This window comes from Stegostoma tigrinum, chromosome 34 (assembly GCF_030684315.1).
Source record: "Stegostoma tigrinum isolate sSteTig4 chromosome 34, sSteTig4.hap1, whole genome shotgun sequence".
NCBI lineage: Eukaryota > Metazoa > Chordata > Chondrichthyes > Orectolobiformes > Stegostomatidae > Stegostoma > Stegostoma tigrinum.
The window spans coordinates 22606785-22630306 of record NC_081387.1 but is presented as its reverse complement, the minus strand read 5'-3'; the positions used below and the strand labels follow the sequence as shown (position 1 = coordinate 22630306).

General features: G+C 39.8%; 1 protein-coding gene across 2 annotated transcripts in view; it reads left to right on the top strand.

Moving 5' to 3' along the window:
- The window catches only part of LOC125446335 (butyrophilin subfamily 1 member A1-like), a 39070-nt gene extending 16273 nt beyond the window's left edge, over positions 1-22797 (top strand). For both annotated transcript variants that reach the window (XM_059639476.1, XM_048519835.2), the window contains 8 exons: positions 2037-2111; positions 5284-5631; positions 6554-6838; positions 10368-10487; positions 10609-10641; positions 16297-16323; positions 19093-19119; positions 21745-22797. In XM_059639476.1, coding sequence (XP_059495459.1) covers positions 2039-2111; positions 5284-5631; positions 6554-6838; positions 10368-10487; positions 10609-10641; positions 16297-16323; positions 19093-19119; positions 21745-22271 — 1440 coding nt within the window. In that variant the 5' untranslated portion in view covers positions 2037-2038 and the 3' untranslated portion in view covers positions 22272-22797. The remainder of the gene's footprint in view (positions 1-2036; positions 2112-5283; positions 5632-6553; positions 6839-10367; positions 10488-10608; positions 10642-16296; positions 16324-19092; positions 19120-21744) is intronic.
- Positions 22798-23522: the final 725 nt, after the last annotated feature.

Below are 23522 nucleotides of genomic sequence, written 5' to 3'. Positions count from 1 at the left end.
TTTGTTCACCTAACTGAATAATCTCTTATCACTATTGCTCTTCCTTTCTTCTTCCTCCCCCTGCAAAAAGCTGAGCAACTTGTGGGACTGCAAACGTAGCGCTGACTACATTCCCTTGAAGGACCAGTGCCCTCATCAGTTTCCAAAATATAAAAATGGTTTGTCAGTGGGACCCGAGGGGACTCCTATACTACCTATCTGCTTCTTGTGGACTGACTGGTAGTCACTGATTCCTCTTCTGCCTTCAGTCCATGAAGCTTTGACATGACCACCTCTCCGTTAAATAACTCTACAGAGGCTGGTATCTTTTCACCAAGTCACCCTTTATTTACACATGGAGAGTTTTTGCCTCAAGTACTGCCCCAGTCAGAGTCAGGTCTCAGAGAGTCAGAACCTTTGACATTCCTTTTTTTAACTGTCAGCCAGGACTCGCTGACAAAAACCAGATTAACAGCCCCAATCAGGGAACTCATATTCTGTAAGGGCCAGCTGGCTGACCTTGTTACAATCGCTATACTCTGAACATACTATCCATGTGGCTCTCAGCCTTGTGAATACACTGCAATGACATATTGGCTCTGAGTTTCCCTTATTCCCTTGTTTCCAAGTCAAGTCCAAGTACAGCTACTTCTTTAAAAATAATACACTTTTCTAATTTACGGCATTTTAAAGACAGTCCCGACTGGCAGTTTCTTACCAACGAATCAGCTTGCTGAAAAAGAGGAGAAGAAGAAGAAAGCACCTCCTCCCCTCCCTTCACCAACAACACCCCCTCACACAACCCACTCCATACTTTCTGCTTCTTGCAGTAAACTTTACTTGAAGTGCCTCTTTTCTCTCTGCACTTCAAACTGCCATTTCTGTCTCCACCTTTCTCAGGTGATGTTTCCCTCACAGTGATTTTGGACTGTTACTGATCATATGTGTTAAAGACATTGAGCTGTCTTGCTTCAAGCTGCAGTAATTAACACCTTATTCAGGCAAGGGAGTTAAGGAAATTGATAGATAAGCGCCACTATCAGACAGTTGCCGTTTAATTAGGCTATTTAAACTTACTTAAGAGCTATAGTTTGAGGCCAGAATTTGACTTTATCTCTGTAATTCCCAGGTAGGCTCACTCAGCTTCCATCTCTGGGCAACAAGGTAGCTCAGTGGTTGGCACTGCTGCCTCAAAATGCCAGGCACTTGGGTTTGATTCAAGCTTTGATTGACTGTCTGTTTGGAGTTTGTATTTGTTGGATGCTCTGGTTTCCTCCCAAAGATATTTAGGTTAGGTGGATTGGCCATGCTAAATTTCCTGGGGTGGATGGGAGGTTAGATTCAGTGCAATGTTGTTTGGAGGGTTGCTATGGACTTAGTGGGCTGAATGGTCTGTTCCACACAGGGTTCTGTGATTCACTGCCACAGTCAGGTGAAGACTTCCTCACATTGACTTGTACAATCCTTTCAGATGTTTGCAAGAACCCACCACTTAGTTTGACTGTCACCCGACAGGGTTTTTGGTCAGTTGACTGTATATCTTTTCACATGACTGTTTTCAATTAAAAAAGGTATGCTTGCTGTTTAAAACAAACAAATTAATACATATGAAAAAATAAATCTAATATTCCACAAAGTCAAGAATGTAATAGCAGAATTCTATTCACCTGAAAATAAGAATGTTTTTCAGAAATAGAGATAATAAAATGTGAGGCTGGATGAACACAGCAGGCCAAGCAGCATCTCAGGAGCACAAAAGCTGACGTTTCGGGCCTAGGCCCTCTGATGAAGGGTCTAGGCCCGAAACGTCAGCTTTTGTGCTCCTGAGATGCTGCTTGGCCTGCTGTGTTCATCCAGCCTCACATTTTATTATCTTGGAATTCTCCAGCATCTGCAGTTCCCATTATCTCTGATGTTTTTCAGAAATATTACATTTGAATTGATTAACAATTAAATTTTTAAAGCTATTTTACATTTCACAAGAAGCTTTGTAGAAGTAACAGAAACATGTTTAACACATACAGCATGTGATTTAAATTGATTTTTTTGTGAATCAGGAATGATTATTGCACAAATGGAAGGAATCAACTTCATTACGCTTTTACTCTTGTGGGTTCCGTTATCCACGGGTGGTAAGAAATATTAACATTTATTCATTTAATTATATTCGTGGCAATATGCAATGAATTGTTATTCTGCTGTGATTGCAGAAGTGTGTCGTTTTAAAGTTGCAGACTCTTAATTGTGAATTTATCTGTTTCTTGAAAAGTGAACTTGCTTTGGAAAAACTTCCAAGATAACAAGGTGTAGAGCTGGATGAGCACAGCAGGCGAAGCAGCATCAGAGGAGCAGGAAGGCTGATGTTTCGGAAATTTCTGAAGAAGGTACTAGGCCCAAAATGTCAGCCTTCCTGTTCCTCTGATGCTGCTTGGCCTGCTGTGTTCATCCAGCTCTACACCTTGTTTTCTCAGATTCTCCAGCATCTGCAGTTCCTACTATCAATCACAGATAAGGCCATCTATGTCCTTGTATCACTCTCTACCCACATTGCCCTTTCACATCCTGACCTCTGTCTGATTCTGCCAACAGATAAATACTATTCCCTAATTCATCAACAACTCCACTTCCAGTATCCCATCTGTCAAACATTTGGTCTGTCCTTTATCAAGGCATTTCTAATAGTGGCCTTTCTTGTAAAATAGCTCTCTGTGGTGATTTCAGATAGACTAATGAGCATGTGACACCAAGTCGATGGTCCTTCAGGCTCAGTTGATTTTTGGCTTAGTGTACATTCCTATATAACACATTCATTCATCACGAGCTGCTGCTGTGGATGAATATTAACAAGAACTATTGCATTTCCCTCTGGTCCTTCATAGAACATAGAACGATACAGCGCAGAACAGGCCCTTCGGCCCTCGATGTTGCGCCGACCTGTGAACTAATCTTAGCCCCTCCCCCTCCACTATCCCATCATTATCCATATGCTTATCCAAGGACTGTTTAAATGCCCCTAAGCACATCACAATGGCACATTCCAAAAGAAGATGTTTAATAGTTTCCTCATCATCACAGCTGTCTTGAGAGCAGTGTGTGGTGGTGTGGAGAGTCTGAGTGAGCATGAACAATATCACTACCAAGTTAGGCCTTGTTGTTTGTTTGGAAGTTCTGGGATTGAGACAAAAAGCCAAATGACTTTGAAAGTTTGCTCATTGAACCATCTGACAGGATCACCATCACCATGTGGGTTTTTAGAACATTCAGTGCTGACCACATTGCCTCGTGGACTTGTGTTTTGCATACAAACCTTTCCACAAGAGATAGATGACATATTTAAGCTGAAATACTTAGTGTTCAGTGGCAGTGTGGCCAGAGTCATTATTCACAACACAGTTGTGCTGAAGTATATGTGTATATAGAGACCCTGTAAACCTCTTGATGTTATATGATTGTTGGTGCATGAAGAACCTTCATGGTAAACAAGGTAACCATTTACTATATCTCTGTAATTATAGACATGGTCTGAAATTTGAGCTAAAAAGATGATGTGCTCATAATACAAATTCAATTTGATTTAATCACTCACTGTAAATCATTGATTATAGAGATATACTTAATGTTAAGCAGTACAGAATATCTAGATTGTGTCGTCTGATGTGCTTCTGAGGTGGCATGGGCTAAATAGTTTTCTAATAAGACAAGAATATCCTCAGGATGAGTTATGTTTGGGTGTGAGCTGAATGTGGGAGAGTGAGGGATCCAGTCTGGGGCCAGATTTTGGACATGTTTCCCAGCTAGAAGTGGTTAGGCCCTGCAAAGCTCCAATTATGTCTCTATCCAAAGGTGCCACAGAGAGAAACTGGAGCAGCCACAGGTAAACACCCTGAGCAGGAGGACAGGAACCGAAAGATCCCGATCCTGTGGGAGAGATTGGGAATCAGTCCCTGTTCCATCAAAATATGCCAGGAATCAGTCCTTGTCCCTTCAGGAGAATCATTCCCTATTTCACCAGGACAGGTTGAGAATCATACCCTGTCCTATAAGGTGGGACGGGGGAACATACCCTGTCTCGTCAAGAAAGATCGGGAATCAATCTTTCCCATTCCACCAGCACAGGCTTGGGCTGAATCATCTGTCACCAGGACAAATTGGAATATTTCATTGGTATCACCAGGACTGACTGGTACATTGATATAAATCAACAGCAGCAGTCCCTCGAGACTTACCAACTGCTGTGTTGAAAATTAAGGCTGTGCCTAGCTGCACTACTGAAGAAGTTGCACTGTGTGCAAACAGCTTTGAAACAAACACAGCTAGAAAGTACAGTAAAGGGGGATTACTGTATTTGCCTGTTTGCTATGAGCAATGACATTGGAGATCTGATACTTACAGATTTGCTGTACTCTTCTGAGACATGCTCAGATCCTATTGTTGCCGAGTTGCCTTCTTTCCCAATTTCACTTACACGTGTGCTTTGGCTTTAATTCTGTACTGTCTCATTCCTGGTAATCAATATCTGAATGCAACAAAGAACAAAGAAGATCCCCCCATAACATTGAAATATTCTAGAACACTTTATTTTATAGTCCAGTTTACACAATGTAGAGGTACAGTCAGGGACACAGTATTTCTGAGCAGATATTAACTTTATCCATTCCCAGAATGTGGCTGAAACAGGCTAGGCCAGCATTTATTGCTCATTCTCAATTGTCCATGAGAAGATTGAAGTCAGCTGCCTGATGATCCACATCAGTTCATGTGGTGCAGGTAAATGCACAGTGCTGTTTGGGAGTGAACATCTCTGTAACAAGTATTTGCAGCTTGAGCAACTTCTCTTAGGATCTAAGGAACTGGAATCTGAGCTGTAGACATTGCACTCTAATAGGGGAGGGGGAAAGTTACATGGATATTGCTTAAGGAGGCAGTCAGATCTCCTAAATTAGATAATTCAAACTTGGTGTCTGATGTGTGCAAACAAGAACTTTAAGAAATGTATCTTTGTTCAGTGATACTGAAATAATTATGCCCTTTCTTATGCCCCTTCTCTCTCATCTACAAAGAAAGTATGAATTAAGAAAATGAGAATTATTTATTTCAAAGATTTAATGTTTAGTACTAGAACAGAAATATTTATTCACCAAATGCTTAACATGTTTTGCAGAACAAGTAGTTATAAAATAAGCATTTTATTCCAACAGAAAAAAATATTTACTTCAGATTAATTGTTTGAGAAGAGATGCTATTGGTAAAGTTCATTTTTTTAAACTTAAAATTTAAACACCTTAAGTTTGAATAATTCTACAGGTAAATTCACAGTTACTGGACCAGCACACCCTGTTGTAGCCATTGTGGGTGAAGATGTTACATTGGGATGTCAGGTTATGCCAAGTTTACCCGTCAACAACATGGTGGTGCGATGGCTTAAATCAGACCTTGGTTCAGCTGTGTACACATACAGAAATGGAGAAGATGACACTGCTACTCAGGATTCTGACTACAGAGGAAGGACTGAACTGTTTAAAGATGAGCTACCCAAAGGAAACATTTCCCTTAAAGTAAAAAATACAAGAGTATTTGATGAGGGAAAATACAGATGTTCAGTTGATGATGAAACAGATTTTGAAGAAACTGTGATAGAATTGAAAGTGGGAGGTGAGTGAACTGATTTTCGTAGAAACTAATAACTGGGAAAACAACATTTTTAAAACAGTTTTTTGATCAAACATATTACTACAAAATTGTACAACACGACACCAAAGAATGTGATCACTGATAACCACACTTTATTTTAAAGATATTAAAAGTATGGCAAACACAGATACTTATACTGTAACCTGAACTCCGGTTTCTTTCTATAACCATCTAATGTATGCCCCTAACAAACTCAAGTCAGATACTTACAAAACAAAAATTGGAATATTAACCAGTTGGCCAGGGTACTGCTTCTTGGATGAGATTTCTTGGACTTACTGCTTATTTTTGGTAAGGTTTTCCCTTCAAATCTCCTCCAAACATTCTACACTGTTGTTCTCCGTACAATAAAGCATCACTAGAATCTTTGGTGTAGTCATTTTGGATCAGAGGTCTCTGATTCTAATGTTCCTTAAGTCTTATAGCTATGATCTCTCTTACTGTTTCCCCTCCTTTGGCTAGCTTGGCTATTCCAAAATTCAACTCCCTGTGAGTGGAGACCTTCAGTTATTAGTTAAAAAAACAATTTTAGCTAACATTTTGCCTGAATTTTGATTGAAAGAAATCTCTCTGTAGCTAGCTTGATCCAAATCTAAAACCAAAATGCTTGGACACAGAGTAACAACCAGTAACCTACTCAGCCATATAATAACCTTCTGGGTGACCTGTTTTCTTTTGTTTGTCCCTGTACAACTTAATCATATATTTGGTTCTTGAAAGTAAATATTTCTTACTTTCAGACAAATCTAATTCTTACAGGAACCAACACCCAAACAAAATATATACTTTTCCACCAACGGATATGATACAACACAAATATTTTCTGTGGTTTACACATTGTTAACAAACAGTTTTTTTAAAAAAAATGTTTATTTCTTTGTAGGTTTGGGGCGTAAGCACTGGATCCAGATAGAGGGATATAAGAATCAAGGAATTCAGCTTGTGTGTGAATCTAATGGATGGTTCCCAAAGCCAGGGCTACAGTGGGCTAGTGCAGCTGGACAAAATTTAACAGCACAGTCTAAAATAAGTTACCACCAGGACTCCAAAGGACTGGTCACTGTGCAGAGCAGTGTATCTGTAACACAAGATTCAACAAACACCTTCAAGTGTCTCATACAGAACAACCTACTGAAAAAAGAACAAGAAGCAACTATCCAGATATCGGGTCTGTAAATTATAAGATGGACTCAGTTAAAGAGATTAATGATTGATTTACAGTTCCAATAGCATCATAAATCAAATTATGACTAAGATATTATCCTGTTGTATTTAATTAAGAATGATCTTTCAAATTATTTAAATTTAATGGAAGATATTTACATAAACATGGTGACTGTGAAATTGGAAATATTATTGCTTGCTTTGCAAATAATTTTGAAGTACGAAATCGATGAGATGCATTCTTGAATTGCTGCAGTCCATTTGGCGTAGGTACACCCACAATGTTGTTATGGAGGGAGTTCCAGGATTTTGACCCTGCAACAATAAAGAAACAGCAATATATTTCCAAGGCAGGATAGTGAATAGCATGGAGGGAACTTGCAGCTGGTGTTCCTATATATCTCTTGCCTTTATCCTTCTGGATGGTAGTGATTGTGGATTTGGAAGATGCACGACTAGCTTAGTTTTTGGCTAATGGTGACCCTGAGCATATTGATAGAGAGGGATTCGGTGATGGTAAAGCAACTGAATGTCAAGCGGTAATTATTAGATTCTCTCTTTATGGAGATAGTCATTGCCTTGCATTTGTGTGGTGTGCATATGTTCTGCTTCAGTATCTGAGGTGTTGCAAATGATGCTGAACACTGTGTAATCATCAGCGAATATCTGCACAACTTGACTGCAGGTTATTAATGAAGGAATTGAGGATGATGGTTGAGCTGTGGATACTACCCTGAGGAACTCCTGCAGAGATGTCCTGCAGCTGAGATGACTGACCTCCAACAGCCATAACCATCTTCCTTTCTGCTAGATATGACTCCAGCCAGCATAAAGTTTTTCCCCAGATACCAACTTTGCTTGTGCCCCTTGATGCCACATTTGGTCAAATGCAGCATTTATAGCAAGAGCAGTCACTCTCACATCACCCCTGGTATTCAGTTCTTTTATCCATGTTTGAACCAAGGCTGTAATGAGATCAGATGCTGACTGAATCTGGTCAAACCCAAACTGGATGTCATTGAACAGGTTATTGCTGAGCAAATGCTAATTGAAGTCATTTCGATTCTACCCTTCCATCACTTTATTGACTATTGAGGATAGACTGATGTGTAGTAATTGATTATGTTCAAATTGTCCTGCTTTTTGTGTACAGGACATACCCAAGCAATTTTGCACTTTGACAGGTAGACACCAGCATTGTAGCTGGAATAGCTTGGTTAAGGATCTGGTAGATTCTGGACCATATGTCTTCAGTACTATTGCTAAAATATTGTCAGGCCCCATTGCCGTTGCAGCATTCAGTGCCCCAGACATTTCTTGAAATCACATGTTTTGAATCAAATTGATTGAATATTGGCATTTGTGATGCTGGAGACCTCTGGAAGAGGCTGAGATGTATCATCCCCTTTGCAATTCTAGCTGAAGGTTGTCGTGAATGCTTCAGCCTTATTGTTTGCACCGTGATGCTAGGCTCCCTTAGGATTGAGGATGGGGATATTTGTGGAGCTTCCTCCTCCAGTAAGTTGTTTAATTATGCACCACTATTCATCACTGATGAGTCAGGATTTCCGAAATTAGACCTGATGAAGAGTCATTGGACATGAAACATTGATTCTGCTTTCTCACCAGAGATGTAGTCAAACCTTATGAGCTTCACAGCAATTTCGATTTTTGTTTCAGATTTGATCTGTTGATTTTGGGATTGCTTAACCCTGTCTATTGCTTGCTGCTATGCTGTTTCACACTCAAGTCTCCTTGTTTTGTAGCTTCACTTAATTTATAGATGTGCCTGCTGCTACTCCTGTTCTGCCCTTCTGCACTCTTCATTGAACCAGGGTTGATCCACTTGCTTAATGGTAATGCAAGGCCACGAGGTATCAGATTATGTTGGATTATGACTCTATTGCTTCTGATGGCCCTTTGTGCCTTATGGATACCCAACTAAGTTGTTGGATTTGTTCGAAGCCTATCCCATTTACCAATATTGCTACACAACAGGATGTAAGGTATCTTCAATATAAAGTCAGGATAGGTAGTGTATGACAGATAGTGTAAGAGGAAATATTTCAGACATTTGGTGCCTTGGAATGATTTCAGAAGTTCCAGTGGAAACTACTGACACTGTGGGCTTCAGCTAAATCTACCACAGGAAATAAAGTAGGGCTGAATGATTTAAACGGATATAAATGAGGGAGAGTAAACCTTAGGCTAGGATTGACAATAAATGTTATCAATAAACTACAGATTAAAGGAGCAAGGAAAGAAGTCTGCAAAAAAGAAATTGTGATCAGAGATAATGGGAACTGCAGATGCTGGAGAATCCGAGATAACAAAGTATGGAGCTGGAAGAACACAGAAGGCCAAGCAGCATCTTAGGAGCACAAAAGCTGACAAAAGCATCAGATGCAGGGTCTAGGCCCGAAACGTCAGCTTTTGTGCTCCTGAGATGCTGCTTGGCCTGCTGTGTTCATCCAGCTCCACACTTTGCTATCTATGCAAAAAAGAAATGCGCAGAGAATAAAAATAAAGAGTAATATGTGATATACAGAAATTGACAAGAGGAGGCCCCTCAATGCATGGCCCAATCAGTACATGATATGGATCTTACAAACTGACCGTACATGCTACAGCAATTCTTCCTCTGAGTGGCAGTGAGAAAAATAAAAATGGATAGATTCATCTCTGATTCCCCAAGGGAATCAAACAGGGAACAAGGAATTGTTCAAGGTTTCAGTGTGTGAATAAAAACTGAAAGAATTTCAGACAACTAGAGCTGTTAGTTAGAACAAATATTTTGTAAATTATTGAATTATGGGAAAGAATTTGAATTAATTTAAGAAGTCTTGGAGTAAAAGAAAGACCTTGGCCGGAAGATTCTAATGCCCTATCATTTGCTTGCGAGACATTTCCATCACTAGAAGTCATTAATAAGATGAGCTTTTATGGCAAACTGACAGTTTTGTTGGAAAGTTTAATTCTTAGACAAGCTCTTGGTTGAATGCCTAGCTCTCAAAATCCCTGTGCCCGAGATTGACAGAATGAACACAGCTGGAAACTCTCCTGTCATTGAGCAAACCAGGCCTCTGTTGCTTTAACCCCAGCTATCATTAATTTGCTACAATTCCTATCTGGAATGTGTTGGAGTGCTCCTGTCTGGAGCAACTCCTCCAAGCCCCAGGTTGATTTGAATAACTTATCTTTTAGGACCCCTTCACATTCCCTGTTCAGGATTCCCTGACTTAGTTGAGTTTGACTTTCTGAATTAAAATTACAGTCTGTGTACAATAACACGTTGCAATTCTGATTTGTGTGTTTCAAGAAGCCAACAATGGAAAACTGAATTGGCTATAAATTAAGAAGCCTGTGTAGAAATTATGATTGATGGGAAGCTGCTTCATTCAGTGCAAATGAAAACACAATTTGGGTGTGGCCATAAACTTTTAACTTTGGTAACATCAAGCATTTTGAAAGAACGATTACTGTGGAATATATTTGAAGTTATTGTATCTAATTGATTGCCATTTACTTTGCAGCTGAATTTTTCCCATCTGTTTCGGGCTGGTTGGTTTTTTTATCTCTGATGCTCGTACTTCTAATAATAACTTTTATTGCTGGGGTCATTTGGATTGTGAGAAAACACATGCACATCAAAGGTATGGCCTCAGTCTAAGTGACAACATTGAATACAGATGTAAGATTTAAGATTAAACAGAACTATTTATTCTATTAGAAGTAAAAGCTTGACTGATTATTGAATTTATTGGATTTTTTCAGATCTTGAACGTGACAAATCTATCAAACAATACGGTAAGGATTTAAACATTTGAAATATATACAAAATGGTAGTGAATGTTGAGTTTCAGTACATGTAGCAATGATCCAGCTTTACTTTTGAATAATACCAATTAAACTGAATTGTTAAGTATTATTTTCAACATGCCAATACCTTTTTCATAAGCTTCCATTATTTGTAAAACCACAATAGGGAGCATGAAGCAACATCAAGGCTGGTGAAAAAACTGGGATAATTAGTGTCAGTCAAGTTACCAATTTAGATGAGCCTTTTATCTATAGTATGCTTTTTGATAAACGTTACCTTACAGCTCTTCACTAGTATCTCCAAAATAACGTTTCATAATTAATTATAAGGTGAAGATGCCCATTTGATTCTTTATGCCAACATTTGGGCTTGATGCCAATTTAACAAAGTTGGGGATAACTGCCTACCACATTCTCAACTAAGTAATCAGTGATCACTAACGTTGGAACAGTACTCACAATTAACATGGATAGAAGCACTGAGATTGACATGCAATTTATGGCACTGACTAAACTCTACGAACCCTGAAGGAACCAGTTCAAGGGAATAAACAACTTAAATCTTGTCCTCATCAACAAATATGCATTCATGATAACAGCAGTGAGCATAACCATTGCCCATTCCTTAAGAGTGAAAGGTCCTACCTACAAATTATCCATGCTATAGTGTAGCAGTGCCATCGTGCTATATGAGACAGGTTAGAGACTGTATAGCAGATCAAACTAGACTATATGAGGTGTTTTGAATTGTCAGTAGCAACTTAACTGTTGACTCCCATAAGCTATACCATTGTAGAATTGCATGTGCTAATTTCACCATCATCATGTGGGTGATGAATATTGATTCAATAGGGATTGTAGCAAGCTGTACCAGGTATTGCATGAAATATACCATGTACTGCTGCATGAGCAATAAGGGGTACATATATCCTAAACATTTGGAAATTTGTCCCTGTCTCAACCATCTTCAGCATTATCAATAACCTTCTCACCATCAGAAGGTCAGCCTATATCAGCACACTTGTTTATTTTTACATAATATTCAATCCCATTTTCAACTCCTCAGATGCTGAAGTGGTCAACGTGCATATGCAGCCAGACCTGACGAGCATTCAAAGGCTTGGATTGATGAATGGCAACATAAGGCAATACTCCCATGAAATAGAATCTAATAATCTCCATTTGACATTCTTTCTATTCTTCCCTGGGCTGTAGATGTCATTGGGTGGCTTGTTAGTGCCATTCTAGAGAGCTGTAAAAATAAACCAGTCCCTGTGGGTCTGAAGACACATGTAAGTAACACCAGATAACGACAGTAGATTTTCTTCCTGAAAGGATGTAGGTAAACACAATGGACTTTTATAGAACAGATGAAAGCTGTTCTGGTCACCATTATTGAAACTTGCTTTATACACCAAATTATTAATTTAATTTAAATTCCACCTGTTGCCATGATGTGATTTGAACCGTGTCCCCTAAGAATTAGCTCGAGTCTCTGGATTACTAGTCCTGTAACATTACAGCAATATCACTATCTTCCCTTTGGTATTACCATCCCAGGATGTCCACTTGCAATATCCTGGAGGTTACTGTTGATCAGAAACTGAACTGGGGATTGGCCATTAAAATTCAATGGCTACAAAAGCAGGTCAGAAGCTTGCAGTTTGTCAGTGAGCCACTCACCTCCTGACTGTCCAAAGCATGTCCATCACATACAAGCACAAGTCAAGGGTTCAATGGAATAAGCTCCTTTTATTCATCTGGGGGTGGTTCCGACAACACTTGAGAAGCTCAACAGTATCCAAGATAAAGTAGCCTGCTTAATGGTCACCCAACCATCACCTTAAATAGTTGCAGCAATGTGCACCATCCACAAGATGCATAGAATATAGAACATTACAGCACAGTACAGGCCCTTCGGCCCTCGATGTTGTGCCGACCTGTCATACCGATCTCAAGCCCATCTAACCTACACTATTCCATGCACTGTAGCAACTTACCAAGTATTTGATAGCATCTTTCAAACTCATAACCTCTATCACTTTGGAGAAATAAAACAGCAAACATGTGGGAATACCAACACCTGAAAGTTCCCCTCTAAGCCGCATACCACCCTGACTTGGAATGATGTCACTGCTCCTTCACGGTTACTGGATTAGAAATCAGTATTATGCCTGCACCTATACCACCTGGCCTATAGCAGTTTAGGAAGGCAGCTTTCCCTCACTTTAGAACATAGAACAATACAGCGCAACACAGGCCCTTTGGCCCTCAATGTTGCGCCGACCTGTGAACTAATCTAGGCCCCTCCCCCTACACTATCCCATCATTATCCATAAGCTTATCCAAGGACTGTTTAAATGCCCCTAATGTGGCTGAGTTAACTACATTGGCAGGCAGAGCATTCCATGCCCTTACTACTCTCTGAGTAAAGAACCTGCCTCTGACATCTGTCTTCAATCTATCACCCCTAAATTTGTAGCTATGCCCCCTTGTACGAGCTGAAGTCATCATCTTCGGAAAAAGACTCTCACTGTCCACCCTATCTAATCCTCTGATCATCTTGTATGCCACTATTAAATCCCCTCTTAGCCTCCTTCTCTCCAATGAGAACAGACCCAAATCCCTCAGCCTTTCTTCACTGGGCCTGCGCTCCAGACCAGGCAACATCCTGTTAAATCTCCTCTGCACCTTTTCCAATGCTTCCACATCCTTCCTGTAATGGGGTGACCAGAACTGCATGCAATATTCCATATGAGGCCGCACTAGCATTTTGTACGGTTGCACCATGACATCATGGCGCCAGTACTCAATCCCTCTATCAATAAAACCTTTTAAGGGACAGGAGCTGTCATCTGAAGAAGTTCAAGATCCTTCCACCCATCTTTGTGTCATTTGCAAACTTAACAACAATGTCTTTTATTTCTGACCTAGCCAGCGACACACACATACCATGAACAAATGGAGAAAAATATGTATGCTTTTAAAAAGTAATAATTTCTTCAGAGATTCACCCAAGATAGAAACTATTGGTTAGTATCAAAGCAACAATATTAAATAGTTAGAATGATAACTGTCAGACGAACAGAAAATCCACTGATTGTTAAAGTACTTGTTTCGTACATGTTAATAGCATTGAATACAAACCTCGAGAAAAAGTGCAGCTTGTAATTTAAGATACTGAATTTAATTGTGCACTCAATTAATGTTCCAAAAATTATAAACAGAATGAGGCACATTGTTTACATTTCTCAGGATTTCATTCATAAAAAACACTTGAGAAAATGTTCAACATCTTACGTCTTCAAGTTTAAGTAAATACTTCCAACCAGATGACAGCAGCAAGAACTGGAAACAAGTTGTCTATTCTCTGCTTGAAGCATTAAGACCAGATAGATTCAATTCTGGAGAAAAAGTATCTTTGACAGTGATGGACTGTTACTGGAAAAGTATACAATCTGAAAATGTAAAGCCTTAGTGTCCTGACTCCATTTCTCACACCATCATTCGGAATATCAAATGAACAGTTATTAGTGCAATTACACACTGTTGGCATTAGTACGTGTAAGGACTTTGATGGGAATTTGCAAGGTATTTCTGGAATGTTGAATGGGAAGACTGGCAAAATAGCATGGAAATGCATCAGGTGACATGCTTGATGGCTTTCTATCATCATGCCTTTCTGCCAGCTAGTAGTAGGAAAGGTGGCAGATTGAGTGATTTAAATCAATAATTGAGGGCCTCTTCTTGTCTCCACTAGCATTTTACCAGCAGCAGAATGGCCCTCTAATGTATGGGGATAGGGCCAAATAAATTCTTGCAGTCTCACTGCTGGTTCCAGTGCGGAAGGTGCGTGGGTGTGGTTTTCACTTGTGGGGTATTTTGGCTCATGGAGGGACTTCACTTTGACAATTATTGCTCCTGCAGCATTGGTGCTGCCTGCCCTAACCAACATGACCCATCTTGAACCAGGGAGTGTCACTTTGACCCAACCACTCCTCAGGTCATGAAGGCGCATATCCATTAATATATTCCATTTCTCTAGGTACAGCCTAAGGCTGCTGTTTCCAGTGCTGATTGAGCTGTCAGTTCCCAGGAGTGAGTGTCAATTAATGGCACAACTGCCTGTAAAATGCTGCCAGGTCTTGCTGCCTTCCAAATCGTGACTGCCTCCCCTGCTTTTAGCCTTGGGTGCAGGTCTCCTGTTGCTATTGAATAATTTCAGCTATTGCACAATGTGCTAATAAGCCATCCAGCAATTAAGGCCTTGTTATACCCTAAATGTGTGCTGGATCATTTGAAATTACAACCGTGAAGGTTATCCTCTGAACCCTGATGCTCCTTGTGTTTGAGTGACTATGTAATGCTTATTGTCTTAACTTGGATGTGGTGAATGACCAGATGAGCAAAACCCTATTAAAGCTGCTCAGTAGTAGCAGCATTCCTGGCCTGTAAGGGGAGAAACACAGGCATAAAAACTGAAAGAAAAATGTTATGTTTGTAGGTTTTGCAATTGCTTCAAAGTATAAAATAACAGTGCTTTGTGAAGATTATGAAAAGAACTTTTCTGATGAAGGGTCTAGGCCTGAAAAGTCAGCTTTTGTGCTCCTAAGACGCTGCTTGGCCTGCTGTGTTCATCCACCTCCGCACTTTGTTATCTCTTATACTCTTGTTTGTATGGTACTTTTAATGACTGCAGGATTTTAAAGCACTTTTCAAACAATGTGTATATAAAATGGATTGGCTGTTACAATGTGAGGATGTGGAAGCATTGGAAAAGTTGCAGAGGAGATTTTCCCGGATGTTGCTTGGTCTGGAACGAAGACCTTATGAAGAAAGGCTGAGGGACTTGGGTCTGTTCTCATTGGAGAGAAGAAGGCTAAGAGGGGATTTAATAGAGACGTGCAAGATGATCAGAGGATTAGATAGGGTGGACAGTGAGAGTCTTTTTCCTAGGATGATGACATCAGCTTGTATGAGGGGGCATAGCTACAAATTGAGGGGTGATAGATTGAAGACAGATGTCAGAGGCAGGTTCTTTACTCAGAGAGTGGTAAGGGCGTGGAATGCCCCGCCTGCCAATGTAGTTAACTCAGCCACATTAGGGGCATTTAAACAGTCCTTAGATAAGCAGCTGGATGATGATGGGATAGTGCAAGGGGGATGGGCTTAGATTAGTTCACAGGTCGGTGCAACATGGAGGGCTGAAGGGCCTGTTCTGTGCTGTGTTGTTCTATGTTCTATGAACACAGGAACCAATTTGCACATAGCAATGTCTCTCAAACAGTAAGGAAACGCATGAGCAAGTAAATGTTATTGTGATGGTAGTTGAAGGATACCGGGAGAGCTCCCTCACTTTTCTTCAATTTGGTGCCGTGAGACCTTTTATGTCCACTTGAGAGACAGACCGTGGTTTAACACTTGACTGGAAATGTGGTACCTCTGACAGCACAGCACTGACTGTGTCACTTAAGTTGTGCATTCAGGGCTTTGGAGTAGATCCCACAATATCTTGTTCAGGACGTGAAAGAGATTAACACATTAGAATTTTAAGGTACAAATCAAAAAGGGAGTGCTTGTCAATATTTTAATATTTGTGACAAACAAATTAATAAGGTATATTTATCTTCTCTCCTTTTGTAGACCAGTGGAAATCTCTTATTGCATCAGGTATGTTCCTCTCGCACCTAAAGCAGCTGTTATATATTAATGCACTGAGTAATTTGTGGCATTAGCCATAGTCAGCAAAGTCTTTGCTACAGTAAAAATCTGATGAGAATCAGAGGAATTAATTTTCAATCAAGTTGCCATTTAGATCAAATGCGGCTAGGAACAGTTTGCTGTCATCAGCTGTCATGCCAATTCTCTGCTATGGTTTTGATCATGAGCTATTTTCAAAGAGACCAGGTTGGGATTGGATCAGCTGCCCGCTGACAACCAGAGGCTAGCTAACAACTGAGAAATTACTTTAATTAAAGTTTCAGTTAAATTCACATTTCCAAGGGTTCCAGTTGGCAACACAGGAAGCCCACATTGGTCTGGAACATATTAATGTGATAGTGGGGCAATGGAGGTCCCATTGTTCACTTCACCTACATTCATAATGTCACCAAACAACTGCTGCTAATTCTTCTTTGAAATAATATTTGAAAAATTTAAGTTAACTCACTCACTGCTCCCTCAATGGGTGTCAATCTGGGCATACTGAAGGGGTCTCAGGCTTCAGCACCTTGCCCAGGAATATGAGCCTGCTCACCATTATTGAATTGGCATCCCACTTCAAAATATAACTGGTATGCCTTTGTGACCAGCTGAAATAGGACATTGATAGAAATACCCTGAACTCTTTTTAGCTCAGTTATGTTTTGCTCGCAAAGTTACTGTAGGTGCCATCAGATGACCTAAGTGATAGAAACAGCGTCTGGGACCTGGTGAACTCTTCAGCCAAAAGGCAATTTCCTTAACCAATGAGATCTAAGGATTGAGGAAAAAATTCAAAACACTTAGAAGATGGGTAAATTCAACAGATAAATTCAATGTCAAATGATACACAGTAAAGAGAGGGGAAGAATAATTGGAAGAGAGAGATGGAAAGCTAGAAAGAAAGCAATTTAAATGATTATCATTTTAAAATCTCCCTGAAAAATTGAAAACCCAAAGGATCAAGACTAATAGTTACTTTTTCCTGATAGACGGGTTGATTATAGTCATTAAAAGTGATTAAATTGTTTAAAAGGTACTGATAAAGATAAGACCTAACTTCCTGTAAAAATCGTAATGGTCAAATACAGCATTAGTTTAAAGGAGAGATTTAATAGAGATTCTAAATGATAAGGGCTTTTGAAGGAAATTGTGTCTCCTGTTTGGAGTGATGGTCAAAGGAGAAAGATTTAAAACAATTACCAAAAGAACCAAAGGGAAGTTGTGGAACTTTTGTCTCTGTTTTTAATCATTCATTGTGATCTAGACACTTCTAAAATGGTAAATAGCAACAGATTCTGTCATAACTTCTGTAAGACAGCTGGATATACACCTGGGAAAGGAGAGGTCTATTGGGAAAGATTGGGCAGTGAGATATTGTAAAACTCTACACAGCAGCTGGCACAGTTATGGTCAGCCGAATGGCTTCCTTCCATGTTATAACATTCTTTCAAATACTTCCTCTTTCACAGTCTGAATATAAGTCTTGCATTGAAGATGATTTGATGTATTTACAATTAATGTAATTAATTTAATTTTTTTACAACTGCCCACACCTGTATGTTTGAAATCATTCTGTGAGATGTGTAAAATATAAGACCTGTTCTACTCAGAGTGCCTAAGCAATTCTCACCAGCAGGAAATAGCATGGAAATTCCTGGTGTATGGTTCAATTAGAGAAACTTAAAATGTGTTGAATCACTTACCCCAGGACCAGGTCTTGGCACGCTCGGATGCCATGTTGTATCGTATTTGAGCTAAAGGGAAAGGTGGAATTCTGCTGGGGCTTTTTCCTTGGAGTGCTGAAAAGTCTTTTTCTGAGGGTAGGAGATTACAAAACTAGGGGGCATAGGTGTAAAGTGAGAGGGGACAGAATTAAAAGGGATCTGAGGGGCAATTGTTTCACATAGCAGGTGGTGTGTATATGGAATTAGCTGCAGGAGGAAGTGGTAGAAGTGGGTATAATTACAACATTTAAAAGGCATCTGGATGGGCAAATGAATTGGAAGGGTTTGGAGGGATATTGGTCAAATGTGGGCAAATGGGACTCAAACAGTTTAGGATATCTGGTTGGTGCAGATAAGTGGGACCAAATGATCTGTTTCAGTGTTGTATGCCTCTGACTTTATATTGGAAGCAAAATCTGGGGGATTTCAAGAGTTGGGGGCACATGTTTAAGGTGAAAGGAGAGAGATTTAAAAAAGACATGGGTGGTTTGCATGTGGAATGAACTTCCTGAGGAAATAGTGGATGTGGCTACAGTTACACTGTTTAAAAGATACTTAGATGAGTACATAAATAGGAAATGTGTGGAGGGAATATGGGCCAGGACCAAGGAGGTGGGCCTAGTTTAGTTTGGGATTATGTTCAGCATGGACTTGTCGAAATGAAGGGTCTGTTTCCATGCTGTATGACTTTATGTTGGAAACAACTTCTTAAGATCTCTAGCTGATGTTAACAGCCCATGTGGAAACAGGTCTGAAAAAGCATCTACCCCAGTTGCAATGTAATTTCAAAACAGTCTTAAAAAGAGACATCAAAACAATGTGAAAAGATTGTGCTCTAAATTCCCTTGCCTATTCAGACTGTGGCAATATTGTATTACTTAAAGTCTCAGTCATATCCAGACTGTGTTTCCCAATTTACAGCCATTAGTTAAAAATGCAAGGGAATTCATTTCTGTTGAGTTATTTACATGGTGCTTTCCTCAAATTTAGTGGGTTTGTTTTCTGATTTCAGATTGGACGAAGATTTCAGAGTGCAAGGGTAAGATCTTCAAGTTAGTCTAATAAATATTTTTGTGAATTTGAATATAACTGATCACACTGTTTGATCATAATCACCACTTTGCAGAGACACCCTCTCCTCTGTGTCCAACTTGTTTGGATATATTAGGGTAATCTTCTGGATTCGTGTTGCTGACTAAGAGTGTCAAATGTCAGCAGTACGTTACAGGAATTTGCAGGATCACTGTCCACAATTTTCCCTGGATCATTTGGAATGGATGACAAATCGAGAGCAGTGTGCATGTAGTTAACCAATTTGCATAGCTGCAGAACAAGCCAAACTTCTCAGAAAACCAGCTCATAGCTGTGTAGAATTAATTTCTTTTGTGGAAATCAATGTCATCCACAACAGTAGCCTTTCCCCCGTTCATCCCCGATTCCTGTTATCTTCCTGTTTCAGTTTCCATCCAAACTGCAGTCTGCAGTTTCTCCTGTCTCCCAGTCAACCTACATTACACTACATCAGCTCCATCAATGCCCTGTTGAAATTTTTCTTCCTTGCCCCATGTGTATCTTTTTCTGTGGTGTTTTCCTCATCTGCAAGGCTCAAAATAATGAATTCTTAGCAAGGCCTTTTTCTATGAAATAAAGCAGCTTGTTTAATTTTCTTGAACATTGCTTTTTGAGTTTTGTAAGCACCTGTTTTCACTTCCATCAACTATTTGCTAAATAGGTGATTTCATCGAGGTGCTGACTGTTGAAATCATTAAAATTGAACCTAATTGCCATGGAAATCGTTGTCTCTTCCTCCATCAACATAACAATAGACATTTTGAATAGGCACCCTAGTTCCCAATGCTGCTAAGGAATAAACAGCTGAGAATGTCAGATGAAGCAATTCTGTCACTTAAATATCACTATGATAAATACATGTGACTAATTTAAAAAAAGGGGGACTTGCTGGAAAAGCGCTGTTCCACCAAAACCAAGTGAAGAATGGCTGACAAAATCCTGGCCATTTTCACGCTGAATGATATTTTCCCAATATTTATTGAATATGGTTGTGCAACATCAATCAAAGCAACTTCCGGTCTTGTCAACAGATCAGAATTAATATTAGTCTATTTCTCTTTTCACACCGACTATAAGCCATTGCAGAAGTTGTCCGTTGAATCTGCTATGGCTTTCAATGAATTCATGATTGAACTGAAGATCCTCAACTTCACTTTCTTGCCTTTGTCCCAGGATACTTGATTCCCTTAATGATTAAAAATGTCTATCTCAGACCTGAATTTATCCGAGCCTATCCCAGCCTCTAGAGCTCTCTGCAGTAAAGCATTCCACTTAATCAGTATCCTCTAAAAAAATTGTTTCTCGTCTCTGTTCTGAGTGACTGTCCTTACTCTCAGATCATGCCCTCTGGTCCTAGAATTTTCCACAAGAAGCCATAACCTTTCTACATTTACACTTTTGAGTCCCCTAAGAATCTTGAGTGTTTCAACAAAGCCACCTCTCATTCTTCTAAATTTCATTGAGTATAGACACAAACTAGTCAAACTATACTCATTAGGCAATTGCTCCATGCACAGGATCAACCTAATGACCAATCTCTTGACTGCCTCCAGTATCAGTATATCTTTCCTTTGGCAAGGGGACTAAGTTTTTCGAAGTATTCCAGGTGTAACTCACCACTGACCACAAAGCAGATGATTTAAAATTTAAAGTAATTACCCATGGTTTCTCCTTACTATTCCTAATCCTTTCCTTGTTGATCTACTTTCAATGGAAGGTCATTAACAATAATGATTCCAAAGAATGCAAGTGGTGCTTTCAAATTAAATTGTTACCAAACTGTTAATTTTACTTACATTTACAGGAAAACATTTTAACTTCACTTATGTATTCTGGAAATGCAGTTCAAGCAACTGTAGCCTTCAGAATGACAAAATGATACTGAAAAATCCTTTCCCTGGAAAAGCAGACAAATTACACCTCTGAAAGACTCCACCCTCTGATCCAGCTCCCTATCACTCACGGGTGAGCAGGAGCAAGCAAGAAGGCAACAAAGCAAATTAGAGCTGGAAGGGTGGTACAAGAGTGGAGCAACTCACTCGGCAATTTAGAGAGAGGCCCAACATGTGTGGCGGAGACAACAGCAAAGAGGCTGGAAAAACTCAGCAGGTCTGGCAGCATTGTGAAGGAAAAAAAAACCACAGTTAATGCTTCGGACCGTTCTTCAGAACCGGACCCCAAATGTTAACTCTATTATTCCTTCAAAGATGCTGTCAGACCTGCAGAGTTTTTCCAGCAACTTTGTTTTTGTTCCTGATTTACAGCATCTGCAGTTCTTTCAGTCTTTAGATGTGTGGAATGGGTTAGGAGGGCGTGCTGGGGAGGACTACTAAGGTGGGAGGGAAATGGAGGGAGGCAAACCAGAATCGGTAAGGGGGTGGGGGTGGGGGTGGGGGTGGGGGTGGGGGGTGTCCTGAATTTACTTCCCCTCAAAGTTATTTCAGGCCTCAAGTTCCAGTTAAGAGCCCTAAAGGGATATAACCTGTTGTTCACCAAATTGTGATTCCCTTCATTTGGTTGTTCAAATATTGATTAAAGCTAGCCTCAGAACCTTTCTTAATCATTCTCAATAACTTTGCAATATTCCTTCCAGTCAATGTAAACCTGGATACAGAAACAGCAAACCCAAGGCTTGAAATATCTAAGGATATGAAAAATGTAAGATTAATCCAGAAAGCGATGAATGTCCATGACAGTGAAGACAGATTTACAGTCTTGGAATCTGTGATGGGATCAGATGGATTCACATCAGGCTCACATTACTGGGAAGTGGAGGTGGAGGGGAATCAATGCTGGCATGTGGGAGTGGCCAAGGAGTCTGTGGAACGGAAGACAGAAATCCAGTTGACACCAATGAATGGTGTCTGGACAATTGGGAGGACTGAGAATCAGTTTCAGTCAAATTCTAATGAAAAATCTGATATTACAGTGTATGAGATTCCCAAGAAGATTGGTGTTTATCTCAATTCTGATTCTGGAATAGTTTCATTTTATAGTGCCGATACCAAGTCTTACCTCTACTCTTTCACTGGGTGTAAATTCACAGAGAAAATTTATCCTTTCTTGACCACGGAGCACTGTAACAAATGGCTGAGAATCTGCTCAGTTCAAGACCTCTGACCTCATGCTTTCTTCAAGACAGGTTCCAGGTTAACACAGTTAGCTAAAGGAACCCAACAAATGTGTAAATATAAAAGTCAATCTTGGATTCTAAGATAAGACTTACAGAAAATATCAAAAAGTACTTTAGTGATTATGACAATTATTGTTCATAAACTGAGAATCTCATGAAAAGAAATCAGTAACTTCAGAAAAAATTAATTTTTAATAAGAGTTTTTTTAAACTTGTCTAACAATTATCAGTTGAATCTGCAAATGATGTTAGCAGCTTAGTTCAAAACTGAATATCTTCAGCTGTTTGTATTTTCCTTTGTATTTACTGTCATGGGTAATTTTCTAGACTTTTTAAAAAAAATACACATGTATTTAAAAAACTGAAGATATATTGCTTTGCATTTAAATATAAAAACACTTTGCAATATGTTGGTTGCTTTGAATGAAATTGTAACAATGGGTTAAACTGCCTGTTTTCACACTGCAGGGATTCTATGATCATTAATATTTTGTCAGATTTAGATTTTTTAATAAACCATAATAAAACAAATTAAATTTCAGATTTTTCACTGCATTTTCTAATCAACTTAACAACAATGCACACATAAGAAAGGCACATAACCCTTTTAAAAACTACATGTTGCAAAAATAAATTTCTTTCTTCTCCAGAGATAACAGTGTGGAGTTGGCGGAACAGAGCAGGCCAGGCAGCATCAGACAAACAGGAAGTTGACATTTCGGGTCAGGACCCTGCTTCAGAAATGGGGAGGGGAGAGCGGGGAGATCAGAAATAAATAGAGAATGGGGTGGAGGGCTAGGTGGGATGGTGATAGGTGAGTGCAGGTAGGCAGTGGTGGGAGAGAAGATGGACAAGTTGTGTCAGGTCAAGGAGGTGAGGGAGTGTTGGTCATGGGATGAGAGTTTAAAACTGACAAAATCCATGTTTAAGCCACTGGGCTGTCAGCAACCACAGCTGAATAGGAGGTGCTGCTCCGCCAGTTTGTGGGTGGTATCATGGTGACACTGGAGGAGGCCTGGGGAATGGGAGAGGGAGTTAAAACTGTTGGTGACAGGAAGGTGTTGTCATTTGTCATGTCGCAGTACAGGCCTACAAAATAGTCAACACCTCTGGTCAAGAAATATTTTAACTCCCCGTCCCTGGGTAACACGTCCATCCTTGACCTCCTCTAGTATCAAAACAATGCCACCTGGAGCAGCACCTCATATTCCACCTTGGGAGCCTACAGCCCAATTGTT